The following is a 27192-nucleotide window of genomic DNA, read 5'->3' as shown; positions in this document are numbered from 1 at the left end:
AGGTGGGAGACGACCCTGGAAAGAGGGCGAGACCAGCTGATAAAGTACAGTGTTTACTGTTTAGGAGCTTAGATTTTTTTTCCTGGGTCCCAAAAGGAAAGGTTTGTGGAATCATATAAAGCCAAGGTCACTAATCAGAATTTCTCAAGGGAGTCTTGGGAATCCGAAAGAACATCTGACCGGGAAGAAAGAAAGCTCCTGCGATTGGCAGATTAAAGCAAGCTCCTTGAAAAATAAAAGAATTAAAAAAATAAAACAAGCGCCTTGACTGGAAGTTCTGTTTAGTTCCAACACTCCCTTCCACTCCCATGACTCTTCACAGTTTTTTCTGCTTCTTTACTCCAGGTTAAGGTAGAGGCCACAGGGAAAGTATTTCGCCTGCTCTTCACAGAGCAACTTCTTCCCGCTCCTCATTAATACTCAAAGGCAACAGCACTTTTTCCCCCCGGGGATTTGGGGCGCGGGAGGGAGCCTGCTCTGGACTGGGACCCAGGAGGGGCAGTGCAACTTGACTTTGCACCCCCAAGAAGGTGGCCTTCCCTGGGCCTCAGGTGAGTGACTTCTGACCTTCTCTGGACACCCCCCCCCTTTCCCCTACCCCCCAAACTCCCAACCGCACCCCTAACCTGGAACAGAGGGATTGTGATTCCCCATGACATCTTCACCGCAGTTTCCAAACGATGGGGAAATCTGAGGCATTACAGACGTAACTCCCCTTTGCGGTGATATTTACCTCCAAATGCGAAGGAGGCAGATGCCCGTCCAAGCACGCACACAAGTAACTTCACCCTCTCCTCAACGACCTCAGCAGGCGCCCTAGGCCTGCCCCACACCGGGGTGCTAAGCCGCCTGCTCGTCCTACCTGGAGACCCAACACCATCCTTAATTAAGTTCTTTCCTGATGGCTGCCAGGTGCACCCTTCAGCGGAACAGTGTTAATTCCAGCCTCCGGAGACAGAGATCCAGCCCCCTTTCCGGGCACATCTGCTCTCGCGCTAGCCCCTACCTGGAACTCCCCGTGGCCCCCCCTTCTCATGGTCGCGGGAGTTGCTGGTTACGCTGCCGGGAAGTTCACGTCGGTTGCCCACCCGGGCGAGCCCCGCAGGTATATAAGGACCGAGGAGAGCGACCCGGACCAGGCGGCGGCGAACGGGGAGTAAGGAAGGAAGAAAAGTGGCCTAGCGAGGCCGAGGAGCATCCCCGCCCGGCGCAGCGGGACTCGCCCAGAGCGCAGCCTCTCCACCACAGGTAAGGGCGCAGCGGCGCAGAACCTCGCTCTTACCCCGGAACCCCCGGCCCCGGGGCCTCGGGATGCTCTCTCCCGTTTCCGATCGCTGACTTGAGGAGCCTTAGGTTCGTGGCGGTCCCGAGTTTCTTGAAAACTTTCTGTTTCCTGAATGCGGCGTGGGAAGCCGCCCAAAGAGGAGCAGAGAGGGCCAGGCTTCGGCTGCTGGGCGAACGCTGCGACGCTGAAAGCAGTGAGTGCCTTCCAGGAGCCTGCTGCCTCGCCTTCTCCGGGGAGTTGGGCTGCTAGGACCGCTGAGTCTCCAACAAACTTCTGGGGAGATCTAGGGAAAGCACGGTCTTTTGGCTCCTCTTCCTCCCGATTTTCTTGGGTACATGTCACTTCTTAAAAGATACCATATACTCTAGCGCAGATGAACGTTGGGTATGGGAGCAGGAGAGTAAAGGCTAAAAGTTACAATAAACTCCCTGCACTCAGGTCTTTGGATTCAGAGCCCTGAGTCTCCGTTTCCCTGCCCACCTTAGCGCACCCGATGTGGCTAAGCTCCCATCAAGACACGGGTCTCCTCTACCCAGCTGGGGTTAAAAGGAGGTGGCCTGTGTGGGAACTGTCCAAGGTTCTGAACCACCTCGTGTGTGTGCCCTCCACGGGACCGCACAGTGGATATTCCAGCCCCAAGACCCTAGATTGCAGGGCGGAAGCAGCCCTTTGAGCTGATGGAGTCTCAGGCAAAGGAGGTTTCCCGGGAAAGAGGGAGAGTCTGCAGGGCATTTGGATCCCCCAAATTCTTCGTGTATAAATGGGGAGGTGGTGGTTCTCACAGAATTGCTGGAAGAAGCCAAGGAAAGTACAAGTGTGCACTTATTTTGTCCATTGTGAAGCTATGCCCAGATTACACCTTATTTGATGGTTTAATATGCCGTTGGCACTTTGTTTTAGGACTGGATGCCTGTTGTATCATGGTGAAAGGAGAAAACTCTGCATCTCTGCTTCTCTGATCTTTACAGAAGGGCATGGCCAGTGTACAGCTTTAGACTGACAAACACAATGCTTTGTCTAGCTCAAAGAGCGTTCATCTACGCATATGAAATTCTAATAAGTATAGTTCCATTATAAAGTTAATATCACGATTAGTAAATTACAAATTCCTATTTATTTTTCCAAGGTTTTCAATTATTGTATTACATATAACACTCTCCCTACCTACAAAAAGCACAATATTTGACATCTCCCCATTGCTTTATTGTTTGTAAAAAAAAAAATAACACAAGGTAATATTTGCTCATTGTAGAAAATGGAAAATACACATAAGTAAAAAGAAAACAAATTGCTTTCAGAAAACTAACTTTTTAGCAATAGAATGGAACTCTGACAGGGTGGGCAGTGAGAATGTTACCATGTTGTATAACGCAGACAGTCAGTGGGGTAGAGAGAGAGGAAATGCTCTCTGGGGGCTTTTCAGGTAGGCCTGAAATCATGAGGTGTGTTTTTAGAAAATGGAAATCATCATCCCAGAATGACCAACCTTGAGGAGAACTGAAGTATAGTTGAGGGGACTGCCAGATCTGTATGATTTTACTTCTTTCTTTATGAATATGTTATTTTACACTTGCCCATAGTGATATGTAATTATGATTTTTCTTTAAAAATTTTTTAATGTTTATTTATTTTTGACAGAGAGAGAGAGAGAGAGAGAGAGAGTGCAAGCAGGAGGAGGGGCAGAGTGAGAGGGACACAGAATCTGAAGCAGGATCCAGGCTCGGAGCTGTCAGCACAGAGCCCAACGTGGGGCTCGAACTCACGAACTGTGAGATTGTGACCTGAGTTGAAGTCAGATGCTCAACTGACTGAGCCACCCAGGTGCCCCTGTAGTTACCATTTTTCTGCTTCTCTTGTAAATCTTGGCATCGTTATGGCCCAAATGTGTTGTGTGGTCTCAGAGCTTTAATCTAAATTGCTTTGCCCACCAACTTAGGGCTCCATTCTTGAACTAGAGCATCAAAATTCTACAACAGGAGCAGCCTGCCCCTGGTCAAGACTGGACACCAGGGTGGATCAATGCTCTCCCAGTTGCCCCTTCAGCCTGAGGTGCTGATGGGCCAGCTCACTGGCTGCCAGCGCCATCTAATGGCTGCTCTGAAAACACTCCCATTGTGCCTGGCAATCATTCAAGAAGGGAGCCATGAGCTAGCTCAGCTTTGGGGGGGGGGGGGGGGGGGGGAGGGGCGGGGAGTGAGGCTGGGGCAAAGAAAAGGAAATGGCTTTCTAAAGTAGACAACGAAAGCCAGAGAGAACTTTCATTTCCAAAACCTTCTCTATAAAAAAGCCTTGGCCACCCTTCCACAAATGAGAGGTTTCTTTTAGGCAACCATTTTAAAATGCAAATGTCCATTAAGAAAGATAAGAAAATTAGTCATCCACCCCTTAATGTGAATTACTTTTCTCATTCCATGAGGTTTCTTTCTACAGCTGGTTGAAGAGATCTTCTGAAATCCAAAATGATTGTGGGTTGGTGGTGAGCTAATGAATAAACTTGGGGTCAATTCTGGAAGCTGACTTGAGTGAGGGGGGACAATGCAGTGGGAGAGCTAGAGGAAAGTGTTGGGCACAGGGGGCAAAAGGCAGCATCACTGCCCTCCTCTTTACTGCATCCTGACCTCTTGATTTCAGCATCTGCCCAGGTACTTTTCTGGCTTCTCGGAAAGTGTCTTTGGTGGGTGCTCACAATGGGGGGTGGGTAGTGCCCTTCTGCTTTGTAGGTCCATCTTCTTCCCTTCTACATTTATAGCGTCTTTAAGTCCAGCTATTTCAGACTGCATCTGAGAGGCTCTAAGAACAAGAGGAGGTCTGGTATATATTCAAGAAGATGAGCCAGTTTTAAAACAATGGGGTTCTGCTTTAAAATAAATCTCAAAGCTGCAGAAATCTGAGAAATAGTGATCATCTGAGTGATTTGTGCACAAGACATCAAATTAGGTTAGCTGAGGTTTTGGCCACACTGACCAGAGGTTTTATTTGCCTTTATACAAACCTACTATTTGTAGGAAACATTTAAAAAAAAAATTTTTTTAATGTTTATTTATTTTTGAGACAGAGAGAGACAGAGCATGAATGGGGGAGGGACAGAGAGAGAGGGAGACACAGAATCAGAAGCAGGCTCCAGGCTCTGAGCCGTCAGCCCAGAGCCCGACGTGGGGCTCGAACTCACGAACTGTGAGATTGTGACCTGAGCTGAAGTCAGACGCTTAACCGACTGAGCCACCCAGGCGCCCTGGAAACAATTTCTGAAGAATGATAGGATCCTGGTGGAGCAGGAGGGAAATAGACCATCTTGAGCAGGAATTTCAGAATCCTTTGTCTTTCCCAAGTTATTCCTTCAATCTGGCATGTTAAGACTGGAGCTTCATGAAAATGGTGAAATAGGAAAGTTCAGGGAAACAGGACAACTTAGCCTTGCCTTGTCATGAACACCCAAATTATTATCTCTCTCTGAGAGGATATAATAATTCCCTCATCTCTCAAATAAGGGGCCGGACCAAATGATCTCTAAAATAGCTTCCAGCCCTAACCTCCTTTGGGATCTGATTTTAATAGGAGACAAAGGGGAAATTGCACATAGATTTCCCAGGTCCCGCTCCCCTCCTCTCCACCACAACTCACACCAAACTTCTCCTTGAACTGCTCCTGTCCTCAAAAAGCCTTGAGCTCCACAAGTGAATGTGTTGTTAATATTGGCTCACAGTTCTTCCTGGTCAGTGGCCAACATTGTTCTGCTCCTTGTAGGGGTCCCACTAATCTTATTTGCCTCTGCAGAGCCTCAGCCTGCCTGGAAGATGCCGAGATCGTGCTGCAGCCGCCCAGGGGCCCTGCTGCTGGCCTTGCTGCTTCAGGCCTCCATGGAAGTGAGTGGCTGGTGCCTGGAGAGCAGCCAGTGTCAGGACCTCACCACGGAAAGTAACCTGCTGGTATGTGGGCTATGGCCGCCATCTTGGTTGGGCCTCAGATGGGACTGGGGCTGGAACTGGGAAGGCACAAAAGAAAGGGGAGTGGGGAAGGGGAAATTCATTCCCAGAGATATGGGTAACTCAGCTCAGGGCAGAAACAGATCTCTAGGGTGAAGCCAGAATTGAGCCAAGGAGGGGAGGAAGCAGCTTTAGGGAGATGGGTCTGGCCCACAATTTCCACTTGATTATCTTCCTGCCCTGTCTTCTTGTATGAAGACCCCACTCCGTTTAAGCTATTTCGAGATATCACCATTAAAATAATAAGAGTGATAGTAACAGTAATAATAATTATTGCTCTATTGATTCTGTATTTTCAACCTTTCAGCCTTTTTATTCCTTTTTAAATAACCTCGTGTCCCTTGCCATTTTCATTCCATTTTTACTCCCTTTCTATCTACTATCAATTACAAAGGCAGCTAGGTAGTACTACAAATCATCTCTAGAGGGAGAAGGAAGAACCTGGGTGCCATTTTCCTCTAACTGGTGCCAAATGTCTCATGATTATTCTGGAGGACTGACCTTCCACGGCCTTTCCAGAAGCATGTAAAGGCCCTTTGTGCCAGGCTGGAATTGTGTGTGTGTGTGTGTGTGTGTGTGTGTGTGTACTGGGAGGCACAAATGAGAAGCTATACCAAGTCAAGGACTAAAAGACACACTGCCAGTGTCAGTGACTGAGCTCCATCCTGCTGCCAGCACCTGCCTGGTGAGGGTGGACTGTACGTTACTACATTCAGTGTGTTTTGTCAGTGGAGAAGCTAGTTAAGGTGGAGAGAGAGAGAGAACTCAAAAACACAGGGCAACCTGCCTGTGTTGCATGCAAAATAGAAAGATAATAGAAAGTAAAAATTAAAATAGAAAAATAGTAAACAATAAAATAGAAAGAACGGGCCCAGGGTATTCTGTGAGTTCTAGTTCAGGGAGAGACCCAAGAGACTCTCGGTGGGAGATACCCACCGCACAGCCTCTCCTGCTGAGAGCCCACCAGGGAAGGAGCTCCGAGTGTGGTCAGAACCCATGGGTTCTAAGCTCTGCCACCGAAGAGTCGTGGGAACTGGCCAAGCTCCTTTCATGTCCCTGAGCCTCCTGCTTTGTTATGTGTCCAGAGGGGAGGAGCATGAGATAGTTTTTACTTTCCACGGTTAATATTCTGCAGTTTCATAATTCTAAATCTCTGGAGTATGAAATTCCCAACTCAACAGAGGGGGTGGGATCATTCTGTTTCCTCCTTTGCAGTCCCACATCACTGAGAACTCCAGGCTGCAGCCTATAGGTCATTTTCCCAAGCAAATGTGCACTGTACTCTAGTTGTCTGCTTACAGAGAGCAGAGACATAGGCTCTATGACCCAAGCAATGGAAACAATCCTGGCTGTTTACCCCTCCCTCCAGTCAGAATGAGGTGACAGGGAAGTGAACCACTCCCTCTGAAAGCTCACTGATCGGGGAAAGTGCAGGATCAGCTCAAAAGACTTGAAAGAAAAAAAAAAACACGCAAAAAAGTCCAAGATGGCATGGGAAAACATTTGAGGCATGTACAGGGAGACGGCTGGGGTAGAGCATGAGTTAGGTTTGCAGATCACTGGGGTCAGGTTGAGGCATTATTGAAAACATAGGCTCTGGAGGCCAGATTCCTCCCACCTGAATAGATTCTGCCCCCACTTCCAGCCCAATGCCCTTCCCAGACGTGAACTGAACCATATTTATTTATTCAATATTCATTAAATGCCAACAACTATCTCCGATTTACCATTTATTGATCAATTCCTATATATCATGCATATAACGGTAAGGAACTGACCCTATTCACAAAAGCCCTGGGATAAGTAAACCACCGAATGGGATGGGGTATCTCTAGTGGCTGCGAGGCAGAAGAACCAAGGGGCCCAGGGGACAAAAGAGGCGACTGCCTCAGCCGAGTCGGATGTCCGCGGGCGCCATGAGGGCAGGTCCTCGGCAAGGAGGCCACGGCCGCCAAAGCCCTATCCTATTACCCGTCCACACGTGCCCAGGGTCTGGGGCGCGCAGGGGCGGAGCGCGCAGGCGCCGCGCGGGGGCGGGGCTGCAGGACGGGGCGGCCCTAACCCCGCGCTCGCCGCCCTCCCTGCAGGCGTGCATCCGGGCGTGCAAGCCGGACCTCTCGGCCGAGACGCCCGTGCTCCCCGGCAACGGCGACGAGCAGCCGCTGACCGAGAACCCTCGGAAGTACGTCATGGGCCACTTCCGCTGGGACCGGTTCGGCCGCCGGAATGGCAGCGCGGGCCAGAAGCGCGAAGAGGAAGAGGTCGCGGTGGGCGACGGCGGCCCCGGGCCCCGCGGCGATGGCGGGGAGCTGGGCCTGCGCGAGGGCAAGCGCTCCTACTCCATGGAGCACTTCCGCTGGGGCAAGCCCGTGGGCAAGAAGCGACGCCCCGTGAAGGTGTACCCCAACGGCGCCGAGGACGAGTCGGTCGAGACCTTCCCCCTCGAGTTCAAGAGGGAGCTGGCCGGGGAGCGGCCGGAGCCGGCGCTCGGCCCCGAGGGCCCGGCCGACGGCGCCGCGGCCCTGCCCGACCTGGAGTATGGCCTGGTGGCAGAGGCCGAGGTGGCCGAGAAGAAGGACGAAGGGCCCTATAAGATGGAGCATTTCCGCTGGGGCAGCCCGCCCAAGGACAAGCGCTACGGCGGCTTCATGACCTCGGAGAAGAGCCAGACGCCTCTGGTGACGCTGTTCAAAAATGCCATCATCAAGAACGCCCACAAGAAGGGCCAGTGACGTGCAGCGGGGCCAGAGGCTTCTCTTCCCAGGAAGTCGACCCTAAGGCCCCTTCTCCTCCCCTGCCCTCCTGCCGCCTCCCAGCCTGGGTGTGCTACTCGCTCAGGCCGTGATAGCCCCAGATGGTCAGCCTCTTTTAAAGCTGCCTGTAGTTAGGAAATAAAACCTTTCAAATTTCGCATCTGACTCCGACTTTGTCCGTTGGGTGAATGAAATAAAAATACATAATCCATATACAAAAAAAAAAAAAAAACCAGCATATATTGGAGAGACAGTGGTTGCTGTGTGGCCACGTGGTAGTACGTTTTATAGGTCATCGTGGGAATGAAAATGCCCACCCCTCCGTGGGTCTTAAAGGGAAGGGTGCAGGGTCTCCCCACCGCCCCTCTGTTAAAGAACAAAAACTCAACCGAGTAAATCTGAAGATCTAATTGGTCTTATTAAGTGACTTCATGAGTCCAGTAGCATCCCATCTAGTAAGTAGAGGGAGACTTAGGGGAGTTATATAAGATGGAAGGCTTTTAAAATTTTTGGTTTTTTAGTTTTATTAATTTTGAGAGAGTGCGAGCCAAGGAAGGGCAGAGAGAGAGAGGGAGAGAGAGAATCCCAACCAGGTTCCCACTATCTGCACAGAGCCCGACTAGACTCACAACAGGGAGATCTCACAAACAGGGAGATTATGATCTGAGCAGAAATCAAGAGTTGGACGCTTGACTGACTGAGCCACCCAAGTGCCCCAAGATGGAAGATTTTTATAGGAAGGAGGGTTGGGCAAGAAAGTTACCAGCAAAAGAAAAGAAAGGCTTGTTCCAGGCAAGGTCTTGCCCTTGGAAAAGCAGGAAGTCTTATGCTGATCACCTGACCTTTGGGAGTGGGAGGGTGTCCACGCATGCGCCTGCACAGGCCTGCATTTGACCTGTGCGCAAATGGAAAGGGCCTGTGTGATAGATGACCTGATTGGTGCTTATCAGGAAATGCCTGATTAAGGAATTAGACTTATAGTTCTCAGGGAGGTTGAAACTGCAGGTAGGTAGGGTATTAAGCCCTGGTGACGTGGCCTAAATGGTGCCATTTTGGGCCTGTGGTTTTCTTCTTAACACCTCCGAGAGCAAGCCCAACATTGGTTGAAACAAGCCCAACATTGGTTGAAGCTCGCTGCAACTGGGGGGGGGGGCCCTGTGGGCTGTGGGTGGGAAGCTATGGTAACGCTTCCCTGGATCTAGCTATCTGTGTGACCTTAGGCGAGTCACTAAACTTCTCCCAAGATTTAGTTCTCTCATCCAGCCACCCCTCCCTTCCTAGTGTGGGGGCTATTGTAGGACTAATGAGAATATGGATGTGGTCTTTTTATCACCAAGAAGCTACGTGTGACAGCTGAGGGTTGGTAATTCAGATTTCACTGTACTTCCAGGCTACTCACAGATATTCTCAAACACTTGTTCTCACCTACATACACACACAGCCACAGAGACACGTCTGCATAAATACAACACAATATACACAGATGCTTCTTCCAGTCCCTCAGGCTCAAGCCTTCATGTCTTTTTCTTTTTCCTCTAGCTACTCCCAAACTGCACCCCCCCCCCCATATTGCCTAGCTACAGCCTTTCTCGTTATTCTCAGTGCTCAGCCTTGATCATCCAGCAGTTTCCTAACCAACTGGTGTCCTTGTCTTCAGTCCCTCTCCTCCCCAACCCATTACACACAAGTTCTTCATATTAATGTATATAAAATCTCGCTTTCCTCACATTCCCTGGTACAAGAGTCAATTCCATCGATGTCCAATTCTGGGACATGGCATGCAGGACCCTTGTCCATTAGCTTCACTCTCCTTACCAAACCCCATTTCCCATGTTTCCGCCTACTGATCTTCTCTTTTCCTTTCCTCCTTCACTCTTTGCCCGAACTCTCCACCTTCCCCCACCATTTTGAAACTCTTTTTACAACACGAGCCTGGACTTGAGTCCAATTCTGCTGGGAAAGTTGTGATCTCTTCCAGCCGAGCCTCCTCATTCTCAGCATAGGAGGGCACGCAGACCAGCTCGAGTGGCAAGTTTCTAGCTGCGTGTATGTCTTGTGTTCTCCTTAGGGAAACTCTAAGCTCCAAAGGGCAGAGGCCATGGGTTATGCTTCTTTTATATGTTCCCATGGTGTTTGTACAACGCTGAGGCCATGGATTTACAGCCACACACATTTACAATTCACAAGAAACCCCCAAATGCTTATATACACACAGAGATACACATACGTGTCAATTGCTCTAGACCTACCAGTGGGCAGCATAGATCAAGTCCAGCTGGGAAACATTTGTGTAGGGCACTTGCACATAAAACCCCATATTTTGATGCTCTAAGAGTTCATGATTAAAGAAAACTGAATGCTTCCCAGGAAACCCTGTGTAAAGGGAATCAGAAAGCCAGATTCTTTTTTTTTTTTTTTAAATTTTTTTTAACGTTTTATTTATTTTTGAGACAGAGAGAGACAGAGCATGAACGGGGGAGGGTCAGAGAGAGGGAGACACAGAATCTGAAGCAGGCTCCAGGCTCTGAGCCGTCAGCACAGAGTCCGACGCGGGGCTCGAACTCACGGACCGCGAGATCATGACCTGAGCCGAAGTCGGCCGCTTAACCGACTGAGCCACCCAGGCGCCCCAGAAAGCCAGATTCTTAAGATAAAGTCTCCCCCACTGTGGGTTATATTATGGGGCTAGGGTCTAGTCATGGTGATGAAGAAATGGCCCAGGCTTTCCCATCTGAAGATGCTGCTCCCATGCTGGGAATCCTGAGCTTTATGTTTACATCTTGCTAGCATCCTTTCCTCTTCTCCTTCCTTGTTAGGTGAGTAAAGAATGGTAGGCGGAGGTGGCTAAATGTCAGTTGTTAATGTTGGTATTTTCAGATTCTGTTTGCATCCCCCCAAAACCATTTACTTTAAAGAAATCAAATAGACAACTGTGTGGTGACAACATTAACATTTATTTGCAAAGGGCATCATGAAGACTCATTGGGAAACCATGACTAATAATCCTAAAGAATGATCTTGCTAAGAGTTCTTCTTCCTACAATCCCCCCCAACCCCTAGCCTCTTTCCCCTTCCTTAAAATAAAACTAATTTGATTCAATGAGTTTAAAATACAGAACACTGCCACAGGCACTAATTCTGCACTCCCATGTAAATAATTCAGCTGTTATGTACATATATTGCCAACTATGAACTACACTACACACACATGTGTGCAGGTGGGCACATAACACTCTCAGCCAGGTCACGAAGGTCCAAGTGGACACAGACACGTTACAATCTGTGCAATGCTGCGGCATTCGTGGATTTGCCGCTCTGCACTCCACGGGCCAGAATCGACATTCATGGAGGAAGAGCTCAGAAGGGGAAGGTGACCGCCCGAGGCCCCAAGGTCCTCTGAAGGAGAAAAAACCCGGCCAACCCGGCCAATGCTAAAGGAGAGCACAGAAAACTGCCTTCTGACTCCAACAGGCCACAGAGCCCTGCTCACAGTCCCTGTCTCCTCCCCACTTCCCCAGCTGGCCAGGCCCAATCTTCAGACCTAGGGTCACTCTAACCAGAAGATTTCTAGGGGATGAAGAGGCAGCACAGGGCCCTAAACCTCCTCAGACACCAGGAAGACACCTTGTTTCAGGAGGATGTGCCTTCCAGGGTCTGTGGGTTAAGGGAAGCAGGCATGACCTCTCTGATGAGTTGTCCTTCCTGTCTACCTTTAAGCTTAACGCTCAACCTTACACACAGGTCTAGTCCTTTCCCACAGACCCCCATAGGCCAGCTGCCATTTTATGGTCACAGAGAAGGATTGGGAGAAATGGTCTCGCTTCTCGGTGACACTCTCTGTGCCCAGGACAGAAGGCCTGGGGACCACGTAATAGCAACTGGAAGCTATCATGACCCAGGGGCCCCCCAGGGAAGCCCACAAGTCTGGTCTTTGAACTGTTCAACGGAACCCCAAGACTGCTGTGACTCTTAGGCAGACTGAAACACATCCTATGGGACCCAGAACACCCAGGGCAAAGGGCAGCATGTATATGTCCCTCATACTTCTCAAGTACTGTAGATGGTTCCAGTCCCACCTTTTCACTTCTCATCTGTTTATACTTGTATAGGAGGCTGGACAGAAGACAGCCTCTGAGTGAGGGCTTTTCTAATTCTTCTCACCTGTTTGGGCTCTTTCTTTGGTGAGGAGGCATCTAGGAGTCAAGAAACCACTTATCTCTGCTTTTCAGAGAGAGGAAAATGGGAACAGGCACAGGGCACTGGGGACCCCCCTGCAAGGGAAACAAGGAGCCTCCAGCATCATATCGGTACTTTCTGCTGACCGGCTTCTTATCTACTTACATGACTCAACCAAATTAATAGAACTTCAAATCTCAAATACATTCATGCCTTGAGTGCTAACCAAACCTACCCCTTGGGCATGAAGCAAGAGTCCTCAGCAGCTCTGGGGAGCAGCTGGTTTGGATGGGCTTGCTGGCTTACAATCAGAACAGAGACAGGTGGCCAAAAGGGTCGGTCATGTGACAAAGGACTGCCAGACGCCAGAGGGCTTGGAAGGCAGTAAGCAGTGGTTCTAAGCCAAGGGTCTGAGCGCCCCCCACACTCTGCTTTGCCTCTCTCCTTGAGCCTGCGGGAAGGGTGTGTGTGTGTGTGTGTGTGTGTGTGTGTGTGTAGGACGCTGCTGTGTTGACCAAGTAATTGTCTGAGTTAACAGTCACCTTACACTTTCTGACTCTGAGGCATATTTGGCTAGAATCTAGGTTCTGCTTCATGTCAGCAGGCAATCCAATATTCCAGTGAGTGTAAGTTTTTAAACTGAAACTGAGAAGAGAGCACTCGAGAAATGGCTAGTTCTCCAAAAGAAGCACATCTCTGCTAAGCAGCCGTGATGTAAAGAAAGACCTGCTTCAGACAGATACAGGGTTGAGTGTAGGAAGAATGAGAGCCCTGTACCTTTTTCTTCACTCTATTCCCAGGGTGGGGGAGAGGGGGAGGCATCTGAGTGGGACTACCGATCTCTGGTTCTGGGGCTGGCTCTAGAAAGAAGCTCTGGAGTCGTGACGCCCAAGCCCCAGGATCAGGACCCCAAAGGGCAGTGCTCAGGGTGCAGCTGTCATGGGGTAGACCCTAAAGTCAAGTAGACACGAGAAAGAAACCAGGTTTCTCATCAAAGTCAAGTAGGGGATAAAGATGGAAAGATCCAGTAAGGGAAGACATGTTTGTGGCTCAAGATTGAGATTTTTCTCTCAAGTTTTTTCCAAAGGTTATTTGCCTTCACATTTTATTTTAAACTTTGTTTCCTAATAAAGAGATAGTAAGGTAAAGAGAAATCTAAGTTCATGCTTATAAATTTGGGTTGAGCATTAGCCAAGAGCCATAGAACCCAGCCGAAAGCTGTGGGCGTGGGGTGCGGGTGGGGCACAGGAGCCAGGCTCCTTGGGCCTTGTAATCATGCAGACTGTCTGGAAGCCACAGGCCCACAGCACAGGGGCACCGACCAAGGGTAGAAACTACGGGAACGAGAGTCAGATAGCCCCCTCCACCCAAACCGTTTATTGCACATGTAATGGGAAAGTGCATATGTTAAGGTTTTCCCAGTTTGGGAAAATACAGATTTGTCCTACTAATCAGGCTTTCATCGTGTGTCTGCACAGGGCTGTGTGCACGGGTGTGACTGGAGAGTGGCCTGAGAAGCTTGCCCTCCCCTTAGCAGAAACATCCTGCTTCTGACCCTTCCCCACACTGCCTAAAATTGTACCCTCAAAAGGGTTTCCTTTGGGTCAAGAAATCTACTCACCCTCCCTCTTTTTAAAAGACAAATTCTCCAGGGAGGGATCATCTGACCATTCACACCTTACTGTGAGTTACATCGGCTCAGAAAAGTTAGGGGACGTTTGCCTGGAAGAGAAGAAAAAGGCTATTTTGGACCATGGGGTTCTGCCGCTGGAGGGGGCCCAGGAGACTCTGGAGGCACAAAGGCCCCTGGAGGGAGGATGGGTGGGGGAGGTGGGGGGGGCGGGGAGCACAGCGGCCTACCAGCTCTGCAGCAGCCCCTCCTCTGCACACGGATGGCACTCAGGGAAAATGGAAACCCAGAACCCAAAGGGGTCTCCACTGCCTCTCCCCAAGCCTCAAGCTTTGCCAACTGGCAGTGATGATGTCCTGACTTCATCCAAAGAGTGAAGAGATCATTCCAGTATTAGGTGCTGGATCCTTCTTTCCTTGAACGAAATATCCACTAGGTTGACTCCTGACATCCTTGAGATGCAAAGTGCTACTCCCCATAACCCCCTCCCCCGCCCCTTCCCCAGACCAGGCTGGGAGCTTCTCCCAAGAAAGTGACGTGGGCAGGCCTGCGGGCCCTTGCGGCTCCTCTCATGCCATGCAGAACCAGATCTTCTTGAACCAGATTCTCTCGTTCTGCCCTCCCGCAACCCAGAGGCTGTAGAAACATGCTAGGATCCTCAGGAAGAAAGGCATCAGAGAGAGAAAGCTCCACTCAGAGAAACATTTGGAAGGGAGAGGGCCACAGGTGGACCCAACAAGCTCCCTCTGAACGAAGGAAGTAAGAAGATGCCACAGAGGGCGTGACTGCGCCCACTTCAGCCCGCCCGCTCCTCTACAGGAGGCAGGCCGAGCCTGGGGAGGGGCAGCCCTCTCTGTGGCCAGCCTGCCGCCCTTCATTTTCATCCTTTCCTGCCCCGCGTGGAAGGGCTCCTGTTGGAAGGACTCCTGTTGGAAGGGCTCGATATGAATACTAGAAAGATTCACAAGGACACAACTGGCGGCATGAGCAGGAGAGTGGAAGGGACACCCAGAGGCCGGAGGCCTCCGGACTGAGGGGAGGGAATACTCTGGAAGAGCGCAGCCATCTTCCAGCCTCGTATGCCACCACTTTCCAGGAGGAGCTGGGAGCCTTGCCCCCGCTTCCTCTGGACTGCAGTCTGTGCCTTCCTCTGCCTGACCCTGGCTCTGTCTAGTTCCCTCCCGGGGGACTGGCGGCTCTGCTCCCCGACCCGTCCCCATGAGAGCCCTCGCCATGCTTCTGGAGGAGCTTCTGGAGATTCCAGCCTCCCTCTGAAAAGACCCCCATGGCGCCAGGCTCCAGGCTGACACAAAGGAGGAAACAAAGGGCAGGTGGGATGCTTATTGGCCCCAGAGGAGCAGGAGGCTGATCTCCCTCAGGGAAGACAAGGAGGAAGTGGGAGGGCCGGGAGGGCCCCCCCGCCCCCCTCCGCCACTCCATTTTGCTTAGCTGGGGAGGTGCTTGCCAACCAAGGTGCATTTTCTCTGAGATCCCAGTTCAATTCCCATGTCCCAGGGGTGGGTTGTGAGGGCGAACCCCTCCCTCAGACCCCACCCCTCCGAGGAGCTCTGTCTTTTGGCATTCAGTATACGCACAGATCCGGAAACTTCATCTCGTAGACAGGGATGGAGTGGTTCTGAGGCTGGCCATAGGCTGCGGTGATGGTGCCTGACGGGCTCGGCGGGGGGCTGAGGCAGGGACACACGGAGGACAAAGGCATGAGAAGCGGGTTCTGGGTCCCAACCCATGCAGTCAAAAAGAGTAGTTGATTTGGGTTTTTCTTCGCACAGGAACCAGAGACTGTCACTCCATGGGTTCCTAGGTTTCAAGTTCTAGGATCTAGCTTGAAGTCTAGTTTTACTGAAGGCTTTTTTATAGCGACATCATTGTTTTAGGAAGTACCAGCCCTGGACCCTGGGGCCCCTGGCTCTTTGTGGGGTTCACTGAGCTGTCTCGATTTCCTTGTCCGGGAGAGCTGGCGGCTGACTGCAGCCCTGGAGACAGAGGCTGCAGACAGGGAGGCCTGGAGACAGGGGTGAGAGGGAGGACTTGGGAGCAGGGGGCCCTGCCCAGGGCTGCCACTTACCGGATGGTGATTTCAAAGATCTGATTGAGTTTGCTCTGCAGCAGTGATGCCTAGACACAAACAGAAGGAAGTGAGCTGGGGGCTCCCTCGCACCTGTGCTGGCTCTTGGGAGCCCACCCGTCCAGAGTCCTGTCTTAGGAAGGGAACTGGTGTGAGCTCATCGACAGCACTTATCTGCGGATCCTGGCCGCGGGTTCAGATCAGGGAGGGCCACCCAACAAAAGCACAGAGGCCAGGACCACCAGAAGGACCTCAGCAGGCAGTCCCTTAAGGGGCCGAGTTTCTCCGAGCGGGGCAGTAAGGCTTGGCGGGCATATTGTCAGGAGGCTCAGAGCTGGTTTCAGACTTTCCCTTAACTCCAAGGAGCAGCTGTGCACAGTTGGATTAGGGAGGATGCTGTCTCCGGTCCCTTCTGGCTCCAACTAAGGCCACGTGCACAGACAGTGAGGCTGTGTACGTGTTCAGGGATGGACCTCAACTCTGAGCTCATGAAACCAGCAGCACCTGCCTCTGGAGACGGGCCTGAGGTTAGAATAACATAGGCCCAGAAAAATCTATATGTATCTACATAAATGATTATGTTATTATTATGTATTATGATATACTAGAAATATATGACACATCATATGTAACGGAAAAGAAAATAACATGTATTTTTACTGAGAGGAAAAATTACAATAAAAGAGAAGTTATTGGTGGATTCTGGATGCTTACAGTTATGTTTCACTGTCACTAAGATGGCCACTGTGAGTAACAAATCCTGGCCTATAGTCAATTTCAAGAAAAGTCTGTGCTCTTCCCTTAAGTACAGACGTAGACATGAGTCCTTCTTTTTACTTATCTGGCATCTTCTCTTTCCAATCTCTTTTCCAGGGCCAGGCTGTTCCACTTCCCCTGCTGGGGTCCCCTGGTTGGAAGCGGAACCCTGTGTTGCAAACGTTGGCCATCTCTCTTAAGCCATGGCTCCTTTCCCCACCACTCCATGACGAGGTGAGCATAAAGGCACCAGCCTCACAGAGTTGTCATGAGAATGACATAAGCAAATAAATGGAAGATGCTCGGGTGTGTGCCTAAGTGCCAGTTGCCTACTTGCTATTATAAGTTTTACAGTCTGCTTGACACAGGAGCTCCTGAGGTCAGGGCTTCTTCCCTACATGGAGATTGTGAGGTTTAAAGGAGTGTAGGGCTAATAGCCAAGCCTTTTGGTTTGGGGGGAAACAATGTAGTGCCAGGGCATTGTTGGGGGGACCGAATCTCTAATTTCTGGGTAACAAAAGTGCCAAGTCTCCTAGAAACTCAGTTCCATCCTGGGCCTAAGTCCAGTATCTGTTCTTTCCCCAAAGACTTACCCCTGTTGTGCCTCACTCACCCGGGCCCCGCAATGTGCTGCAATCTCCTCAAAGGGTGCCTTCTGGAACTTCTCCACCACTTGTCGCCGCCGTTCACGTTCCTGCTCCTCGACCGCCACGCTGTCCACTGTGGTACAGAGAGCCGAGTCAGCCCCTAGGTCCTGCTCCGCTGATGTGGGGGCAAGGGCTGGAGATGGGAAGATGGGAGGACCCCTCTAGGGGAGCACTGTCTGTGACTGTGGTTCAGGCTCTGCCTTCTGCTGGTGGGCAGGGTGATAGCGGGGCATGGAGGGTGGGTGCCATTATTTGGCCCACGAGGTCTAGATCTTTTCCTGATTCAGCCTGAGAGCTCAGCCACTTTCCTTACGAAAGAGTTTGAGAACTAGGTAAGCGGATCCTTAAGCTGGGCTTTTAAAGCCCTGAGTGGCATTACCACTTGGACTCTCAAAGGGAGTTCCTGGAACAAGAAGTACTCTGGTGCTAATTTGAAAGGGACATCAACGATGGAAAAGCCAGACAGGTCACAAGAGGCAATACAAAGTTAGGTCCCTATGGCCCAGCAGTCCGAGGCTGTCTAGTTCGAGGCTTCTACATATTCCTTTTAGTATCCAAAATGAGTCGGCAAAAATGAAGACGGTCAAGTACGTTCACACTTTATGCACGTTCAGAAAGAATACCCTCAAAGACAACAAAAATTAAAACCGTTTGGCATTTGAGAGTAGTTTGTTATCAGTTCTGGGAAAAATTCTCTTATTTGGAATACTGCATTGCCCAATAATCCAGATAAATGAGGTACTACATTTTAAGATCTATTGCCAATAAATATCAATTGATTTGCTTTTAATATCTTTCATTGGTCTGCTCGTTCTTCTGTAACACAACCCACCAAAAAATAGTCAAAGTGTTTATACAAAATTGTTTTTTCCCTAACTGGCTGCAACTCTCAATTGATTACTTTTTTTTTTAAAGTTTATTTATTTTGAGATAGAGCGAGCAAGCAAGGGAGGGGCAGAGAGAGAGGGAGAGAGAATCCCAAGCGGGCTCTGAGCTGTTAGCGCAAAGCCCTGTGGCAGGACTCAGTCTTACAAACCACAAGATCGTGGCCTGAGCCGAAACCAAGAGTGGGACGCTTAACTGACTGGGCCACCCAGGCGCCCCCCCACTGATTACTTTTACAGGCAGCGAGCTGTCAGTAGAGAAAGGGTGGCTTGACATGGATATGCTGGGCAGCACTACCGATCCCCATCCGGAAAGCAGAATTGATCATTGCAGCTTTGTAGTTGTTGGGAGTTTAGGGGAAACCGCCGGCCTCCCTTTACCTCTGGGCTGAATCCTGCATCAGGCTGCCCACACCCATGCCTCCCCCCAGGACCCAGCCCCGGCATCCCCTCCAACTTACCGATGGCCTTCTTTAGCGTCTCATAGGTGATCTCCTCGGCAGGCACTCGCTGAGGGAGAAGGAACAGAAGTGTTCAGAAAAGGGGGATGGAGGTATGGGAAGCAGCCTTGGCTTCCTCAGTTATCTGGCAGCCCCTTTGCTTCTCAAAAGACCGTCCCGATGGGGGGAAACGCCCCCAGGACACCACCTTCTCACCAGGGTCCCCAAAGCTCCCCACGCAGGCAGGCGCAGAGCTCCCCACTGAAGGACAGAGCTGCAGTGAGATGGAGGGGGAAGGTCCCTTCCTCCTCAGAGTGCTGAGAATCACCTAAAAGAACTCGCCGCCCTCACCCCTAGCTGGTCACATTAAGCCCCGTGGGAAGAAAACACTGCCAAACTCAAAAAAATCTGAGAACATAACAGAAAATATTGGCAGCGAGAGGAAGCAGTTGGCAAATATCTCAAATGTAAATTTCAAGAACTGGATAACACTTCTGAAGGCTTAGGATATAAAATTATCTTCCGAGGTGATTTGAGTATTTACTAAAGGTAAGACATGCTGGGGCTGGTCCAAGGACCTGGGTCCCAGGATCTCAGTCCTCAAAGAGCCTATTAAAGGAGGTGGCAAATAATGAACCCAAAGAAGGATTACCCCATGGATCGTCGCCTCAGGCCAGAGGCTGAAAGTCATGAAACGTTTGTACTGAGTCCCAGGTAGTCCCCAGTAGACTCTGAGCTGCTCGAGGCGGGCCCCACGATTCACTCATCTCCCATCACTTAAACATAACATTAAGTGGAAGAAATAGACACAGAAGAGAATGACTTCACTGACACAGAGGTCAGGAAGTGACCTGAGACAGGCTAGTGGCTCCCTTTGCGAAGGGGGTCTCTTGGGCAATGACAATGTTCTATTCCCTGATCTGGGTGTGATTGCATGGGTACATTCCTTGTGTGAAAATTCACTGAGCTACTGTATTTTTCTGATTTGTTTAGTGTTTAATGGAGGCTGGAAAAGCCAGAGATGTACGTATTGGGATACAGTCATTTAGGAAATATTCAGTGAACACTGAGTCTGTGCAGGACTCTTGGCTGGTCCCTCAGTAGAAATAGCACAATCTGTTAGCTCAGGAATTATGAGCCTGAGACAGCTGTGCCATCGGTCACTCTCAGGAGTCATCCTCTCTGCACATCCATCCACGCAGCCACTCAGCACTGACCAACGTGTGAGGTGCTAGGGAATTGGGTGGTGGCAATAGAGAAAAGGAAGGTCGCTGGTTAAGGGCAGGTAGAGAGAGGCTTATGGAGAAAACAGGACACAAGCTGGGCACGGAGGAGTGGGTGGCTCATGAGAACAAAGGTGCGGAGGAAGGGACTCACACAGGGGATTACAGCAAAGACCGGCAGCTGAAGGGGACCACGTGGGGGAGACCGAGCAGACCAGCCCCAGGGGCACAGTGGCTTCTGCCAGAGAGGAGAGGGAAGTAACATGATCCAGTAGGACCAGTCCAGACTATAAATGGCTCTGAATGCCAGGTACTGGGTTTGGGGCTTGACTAAACCTGCATTTATCGATCAACTGCTATGAACTTGGCATAGAAGGCTACAGGGAGCCAGCACAGGATTCAGGTGGGGCATGGTGCGCTGAAGGTGGAAAGAAGGGTAGCCTGGCAGAAGGTCATGGGGTGGAAGCCCCCACACCCCTGCTTCAGCTACCAAGTCACCCCCCGAGATAGGTGGACTCTCCAGGAGGGAAAGGGACCCATTCTGGTGGCCCAGGCGACATTAGAGAGTAGGAAGCTCTGTACACATGCCAGCATTTCTCCTTCCACCTCGCTTTACTCCTCGATTCCCGAGGCTTTCTTAACTTCCGGAAGGGAGAACCACAACTCTGGAGGAAACAGCAGCCAGCTCATGCTGTGGTCCTGACACATTTGAGGTTCCCTGTCCTGCAGAGCCAGAAGGCCTTGGAGGATACTTGGTTCAGCCTCATTCCCCTCTTCCAATTAGTGTGAGTCAGAGCCTCCTTCCTTCCATAGGAAAGTTCCAGACGAGTGCCCCAATGAGAGAAGAGTTGAGAAAGCAGCTGAGGGGATAGAGAGAGGCTCGGTCCGGGCCCCAGTGACTTCTCCTTGCTCCAGTGCATCTGAGGAAAGGCTCAGGGTTGACACTGTCCTCCATGGCTACACCAGCCCCAAGGGGCAGAAGGCATACCACCCCCCCAACCCAAACTGTCCTGGCCTACCCCACCCCCAATGAAAATCCTCCTCACTTCTCACTGAAGCTTCCCCATGTCTCCATCAATTCCCTTAATGGCAGGAGACACCATTAAACACGAGTGTATTTTGTCTTACAGCTTCACCTCCCTCATGACCCCTTTCTCTCCCCCTCTGCCCCTCTCCTATTTTCTTCTCTTCTGCAGAAGTTGGTTATTTTCATTGTGATTCCTTCCTCTCGCTGACTCATGGGCACATCTGCTTTATTTTCTCAGGTAGAGGAAGTAAGGGCAGGGGAGATGCCACAAGTTATTTCGAACAGAAGTTAGATATTCACAGCCCCCAAGAGATGGTGGAGTGACAATGACATCTTGAAGCTGCAACTTGGTCTTTAAAAAAGCACCTCTATTGATCGATCTGGAAGAAACACCATGAAAACTATTCTCACCCCCATCTCTCCTATTAGGCCTTCCAATATCCAACATGGTGCATGTCTGCCTCCATTGGAAATGGGGAATAACTACCAGCAAGCCTTTCAAGAGTGATTTGTGTGACATTGTCATGGGAGTGTGTGGCGGGGGGGTGGGGGCTTGGGGGGGAGGGGGGGCGCACATGTAATTTTTCCAGATGGAAAGGTCTATGACATATATGATGAGTCAGTAAGAAAATGGGATATTGGAGAAATTTGCTTTCCCTGCGACTTTAAATGGGTTATGCAGTTAAGGAAGCCTGGAACATGGAGCATCTGATTGCATAGGAAGCAAGAGCAGGTCCCCTCCCCTTGGGATGCAGGACAATATATTAAGGACACTCACCTCCTCCTTCTCTGGGCTGTTCCTAGATTCCACCTCCACCTGCAGGGAAATGGTTTCTCCAATGCTCTTCCTCTTGGATAAGCGATCCTCATCTGGGAAAGGGAAACCCAGACGCTAGAGTTCCCAGGGCTCAGAGTGAGCCAGGATCACACCTCTAGCACCATCTCCCCCGCCCCCACCTTTGCCTGGCCCACAGTCCTCTGAGGGCTCAGTATACACCAAGGCGACAGCTGGTTTATGGAAGGCTGCCGGCCTCCTCTGCTCATCTTAGGGTGGTGGGTTTAGTTCTTCGTGGCTAAGATTTTGAAATCATCAATGAGCGCAAAGAAGCTGCTCATGACCAGAGAGCACATGTCACCTGGAGTAAGTGTCATCCACTCACAGCGTAAGTAGCTAGCTGTCACTGGTGAAGCACTTGCTAAAGTGCATTTGCCTTTATTGTTTCATGCACGTCTCACACCAACCCTCTAAGGCAGGTGTGGTTAATCCCAATTTTATAGTCAAGGAACCCGAAACCCAGAGATGCCAGGAGACTTGCCTAAGATTTTTCAGGAAGTGAGCTGCGGAGAACTGGGTCTCTGATTCTACACTACAGCCCATGTGGGTACTTTCCGGCTCAATGGGGCCTCTCCCAGCCACAGGCCAGCCTATTGCGTGGGCCACGTTCCCCAGGGATCCTGCCCTGAGGAGAAGAGGCTGGGGAATCAAGAGAATCTCACTGTGTCTTTCAGCTCTTGGGTGACACGCAAGGTGCCGGGGAGGCGACCTACGGACACACAAGTCCCTCACTCTCAGGACCCTTCCTGGTGGGGAAGAGGCAGAGGCAGGCTTGGAAGTCCTCGCACAGGGCTCCTACCTGTCAGCTGAGGGATGTAGGGCAGGCAAAGCCTGTCTGAATTGTAGCCGCTGCCCCCCAGGACTTCACTGATCTTGCTCTGGCGGAAAAGGAGCTCAATCACTACTCCATCAAGATTTTGAGACAACCTGGGAGCCAAAGAAGGAAAGAGGCAACCAGAGTGATTTCCTAATGACTCTCCTTGTTACACAAGGAACATCCATCATACAAAATGACAGGGAAGCAGAAGGAAAAGAAAACCACCCATAATCCCACCCTTCAGAGACAACATCATTACATGTTGTGCAGAATCCCTCAGCCACATACTTGTATGCACACACACACACACACACACACACACACAGAGACACCACCCCACCCCTTAAGTTCCTGTTCTGTGATCGATTTTATCCACCAATTACACAGCACTTGTTTCCCATTAACTTTTCTTCCAAAACATTGTGGTGGAAAGGCCACGGTCCATAAAGCTATATTAATAATATCATAAACCCCTATTGTTGGACATTTTGTTTTTTCCCAGTATTTTCCTTGAGTTCCTCTGAGGCTCAAGTGACACTGGCCCACAGACTTCAGTCCCAGAATGCCACCTGGATCCATCCAGTGTCTTGTAGGAACGGCTCCTCCAAGATGCACGTCCCATGGGCTTGCGCGAGGCTCCCAGAGGGCATGTCACATACTCTATAGCACAACGCACCGACATGGCTCGAGGCGTGGATTACGGCCATGTGAGGAAGGCCACACTTGACCCAGGACTTCTGGGCCACAGGCAGGGTCCACTTTCAGCCCTTGAGCCCATAGAGGCCTCAGCTCCTGGCTTCAGACCCCTTACCCTCTACTCGGCTACCTTGGGTGTCCTTGATCATGTCCCAAGTATGCTCCTCACCTAGGCCTCTCCACAAACACGTCCTCAGGGAGCATGTACGGAGCCTCTTTCTTCCTGGTCTCTATCACCTGGAGTTGGGAGGAAATCACATGAGAGCTGGGTTTGCCAGGGAGGGGGAGCTCTGCATAGGCAAATGACAGCGCTCTCCCTCCAAGCAGTTGCTTCCTCCAGCAAACTCCCTGGTGGAGCCCTTTACCGATAGGCTCCTGAGGGATAAACTCAGATCCACAGGGGTCCTCAGGGCAGGCAGACTGCTCAGGCTATCCCCAATGACACATGACATATATGCATTAAGTGTCCTGCAAATGCAGGTGCTTAGCCCCCCAAGGGACTGCGGTTTCTGGCTCCTGTGCCCTACTTCCGTTTTCTATGTGAACAGGAAAAGGGAGGATAAGTCATACCATCCCCCCCAACCCAGGTGCACTGCAAAAACATCCTGAGGGACAGTCACAGGAGGAGTTTCCCTCAGTACCCTTTGCAAATTTTTGACAGGAAAGGTGGAAGTTACCAAGACGCAAGCAGGGGGAGGATAGCAGGTGCACAAGCCTGTGCAGGAGGGGAGGAACCCACGATGCTGCTATTTTAATGAAGAGGATGTCAGGGCATTGCTTTTCCTGCACCCCTTCACTGGTCCATGCTGGGGGGCACAGTGACACAGCACCCTCCCCCATCCCCCCAGCACCCCCAAGCCAGCTGAGACTGGAGGTTTCCCATTTTCTTTCATTTTGCTAGTGTATTTTAAAGTTAATCATAGACACTACCCCATTCCACCTGTAAATACTACAGTGGTTTTTATTATTGTGCTTTGTTTTCCTTATTTTGTTTTTTTTTAAGTTTATTTTGAGAGAGAAAGCAAGGTAGGGGCAGAGAGAGAGGGGAGAGAGGAATCCCAAGCAGGCTCCGCACCGTCAGCACAGAGCCCGATGTGGGGCTCGATCTCACAAACTGTGAGATCATGGCCTGAGCTGAAATCAAGAGTTCAACGCTTAAACAGCTGAGCCACCCAGGCATCCCTGTTGGTTTGTTTTTAAATTTTTATTTTATTTTCTTTTTTTAGAGAGAGAGCCCATGAGTAGGGGAGAGAGAGAAAGGGGTGGGGGGGAGGAGAAAATCCCAAGCAGGTGCCACACTCAGTGTGGAGTCCGATGTGGGGCTCAAACTCATAACCCTGGGATCATGACCTTAGCTGAAATCAAGTCGGGCGCTGAACTGAGCCACACAGGCACCTCTTGTTGTTGTTGTTGTTGTTGTTGTTGTTGTTGTTGTTGTTGTTAAGTAGGCTCCAATGCAGGGTTTAAACTCACGATCCTGAGATCAAGACCTGGGCTGTGATCAAGAGTCGGATGCTCAACTGACAGAGCCACCCAGGTGCCCCAATACTTCAGTGTGTTTTAAAATGTCTTTTGGGGACAAATGAGGACATGTGATTATAGATCGGGTATTAGATAGCACCAAGGCATTTCCGATAACTTAATCAGGTATGTTAATAGCATGGCAATGATGTTGGAAGGTGTCCATATTTTCTTGAGGCACAATGCTGATATATGTAGGGGTGAAAGGACATGATAGCTGAGATTTGCTTTAAAATAAGAAAAAGAAAACAAGATAGATGAAGCAAAAATGGGAAAACCTTCATAACTCTTTAATCTGCATGGTTCTACTCACACTGCTTTTAGGATATTTGAAAACTTTCAGAATAAAACTTTTCTAAAAAGTAGTTTCAGGGGCACCTGGGTAGCTCAGTCGGTTAAGTGACCAACTTCAGCTCAGGTCGTGATCTCACAGTCTGTGAGTTCGAGCCCCACATCAGGCTCTGTGCTGACAGCTCAGAGCCTGGAGCCTGCTTCAGATTTTGTGTCTCCCTGGCTCTCTGCCCCTTCCCCGCTCATGCCTTGTCTCTCTCCGTCTCTCAAAAATAAAGAAATGTTAAAAAAAAATTTTTTTTAAGTAGTTTTAGTCCCAAATCACATGAGAGGCATGTGTACCTATGTCTCTGGGAGTGAGGGCAGCACAGAGGGACAGGAAGTCAAGGTGGGCAGGTAGCAGCAGGTGAGGAAGGGGTATAGGTTCTTGCCTGTGGCCAACCCCACCATGCTATGTCATGTTACCCAGGAGGAAATGCTACTTCTAGTAACTCCTCACTGTCCCTAGTTCTTCTGTCAACCCTTCCTCAATGCCTGGACTGAGCACAGGGCTTATACAATTAAGGAAAAGTTATTCTGGGGAAACCCAGGGTTGAGGGGCTCCTGAGCCGTCAGGGTCACAAGGACACCAACCTCATGGATGTGCTGGCAGAAGGCAGGTACTGTTGTGAGCTGGCTGATGAGGTTCAGGTAGGCTGCACCCAGCGCGTAGAGGGCACAGCGGTTGTATACAGGCAGGCTCTCTTCATTGACCTGGGCCACATCCTGTGGCAACACAGAGGGGCCCTGGAGTTTCTTAACTGACAAATTATACCGGTGCCCCCCTTCCCCCAACCTCCCCCAACCTTCTTTAGAGATGGCCCATTTCTCTAGACTAAGCCTTTTCCAGCATTTGCCCCATAACTTGCTGGGAGACAGAAGTCATCCTCATTACAGCTGAAGTGAATCATCCCTAGAACGATCCATGGGCTGGAGGCTCATAAGTACTTGAGTAGAGGGGTATTGACTTCACTCTCCACTTTGCAGTTCCAGTTTTGGTGACCTTGACAGTCCAAACCTTCATCATTAATCCTACCTCTAGGATGCTGTGTCCTTCAATATAGACCTTGAATGATTCTTGGGGGACCGGACTGGATTGCTAAACTGGGTCCATATGTTAAGTTGAAAAAGAAGCAACAGTTACTAGGGATTGGGACACAAAGGAATCTCAAATTCTAGGCTGAACACCATCATAGCAGCTGGGTTGGCCTTGCAGGATTCAAGGAAGCACTGGTGGCCACCACTCAACTCCCAGATTTGCCATAATTCGTGCTCCTAGGGTGGGATACGATGCCCACCTAGCTGCAGGACCTCGGAGACCCTGGTCTTTTGAGGTCTGGGACCCACCCCAGATCCCAGCATCGTTGACAGTATACTTCCACCCAGAAAGACTCTGCAAGTCTGGAGCCCTCTGTGGTGAAGCAAGGCTGTCTTAAGAGTCGTGACGGAGGCTTGTTGAGTCTCCAGGTCCCAGGGCGTGCGGGTAGAACTAGGAACATGTATTTTTAATAAACGCTATGGTAATTCTGAGGCACAGCCAGGCTTGGGGATCAGACGATCTTTAGACAAAGTTTGTTTTGGGATCACGCGGAGCTTATATGAGCGCCCTCTTGATAGTCCTTGGGGTCTCATTCAGACCTTGCGAGACTCAAAACACTAGGGGCTAAAGGGTGTTTTTGAAAGACCCCGTTCCCTGGGTCTCTTTTAGCCTGAGCCATGATTGAAGCACTCTTTGGTGGTTTCCCGAACAGAACCACGGCTTGTGGTCTCTGGAGGAAGGGCCAACCAAGGGTGCCGTATTCCCGGGCTCGGGGATCGCTGTTGAGCCACTTCTACTTGGTGCTCTCATGAGTGCTTGGCCCAAACCGGTCCCCTGCCCTGATCCCAACCCCTATGCGCTGCCCACACCAGGTCCCACCTGAACAGCCAGCACCAGGCGGATGAGGTCCACCACCACCTCCTCATTGGCCAGCTCAATGCTGATGAGGGCCAGCAAGCCGTAGAGCGCCTCGTAGTGCTTCTGTATGTTCGTCTCCTCCTTACAGCTCAGGTAGATGTGTCTGTAGAGCTGCTGGGAGTGCTGGGTGTGGGGGGAAGGGTGGG

At 50.5% G+C, this 27192-nt stretch overlaps 2 protein-coding genes across 4 annotated transcripts in view; one reads left to right on the top strand and one right to left on the bottom strand.

The window, feature by feature from the left end:
• The first annotated feature begins 5079 nt into the window (after positions 1-5079).
• On the top strand, positions 5080-8178 carry POMC (proopiomelanocortin). The gene is made up of 2 exons (XM_058686377.1): positions 5080-5200; positions 7258-8178. The coding sequence occupies exons 1-2, from the start codon at positions 5080-5082 to the stop codon at positions 7998-8000; spliced, it is 864 nt and encodes a 287-aa protein (XP_058542360.1). The 3' UTR covers positions 8001-8178.
• A 2778-nt stretch (positions 8179-10956) lies between these two features.
• Positions 10957-27192, bottom strand: part of EFR3B (EFR3 homolog B) — an 82766-nt gene continuing 66530 nt past the window's right edge. For all 3 annotated transcript variants that reach the window (XM_058682708.1, XM_058682709.1, XM_058682711.1), the window contains exons 15-23: positions 27008-27169; positions 25684-25815; positions 23408-23475; positions 22525-22652; positions 21669-21760; positions 18662-18710; positions 17283-17389; positions 15914-15963; positions 10957-15515 (exon numbers count right to left, since the gene is read on the bottom strand). In XM_058682708.1, coding sequence (XP_058538691.1) covers positions 15410-15515; positions 15914-15963; positions 17283-17389; positions 18662-18710; positions 21669-21760; positions 22525-22652; positions 23408-23475; positions 25684-25815; positions 27008-27169 — 894 coding nt within the window. In that variant the 3' untranslated portion in view covers positions 10957-15409. The remainder of the gene's footprint in view (positions 15516-15913; positions 15964-17282; positions 17390-18661; positions 18711-21668; positions 21761-22524; positions 22653-23407; positions 23476-25683; positions 25816-27007; positions 27170-27192) is intronic.

The sequence above is a fragment of the Neofelis nebulosa genome, chromosome 9 (genome assembly GCF_028018385.1).
Source record: "Neofelis nebulosa isolate mNeoNeb1 chromosome 9, mNeoNeb1.pri, whole genome shotgun sequence".
Taxonomy (NCBI): Eukaryota; Metazoa; Chordata; class Mammalia; order Carnivora; family Felidae; genus Neofelis; species Neofelis nebulosa.
This window is presented reverse-complemented; position numbering and strand designations above follow the sequence as displayed.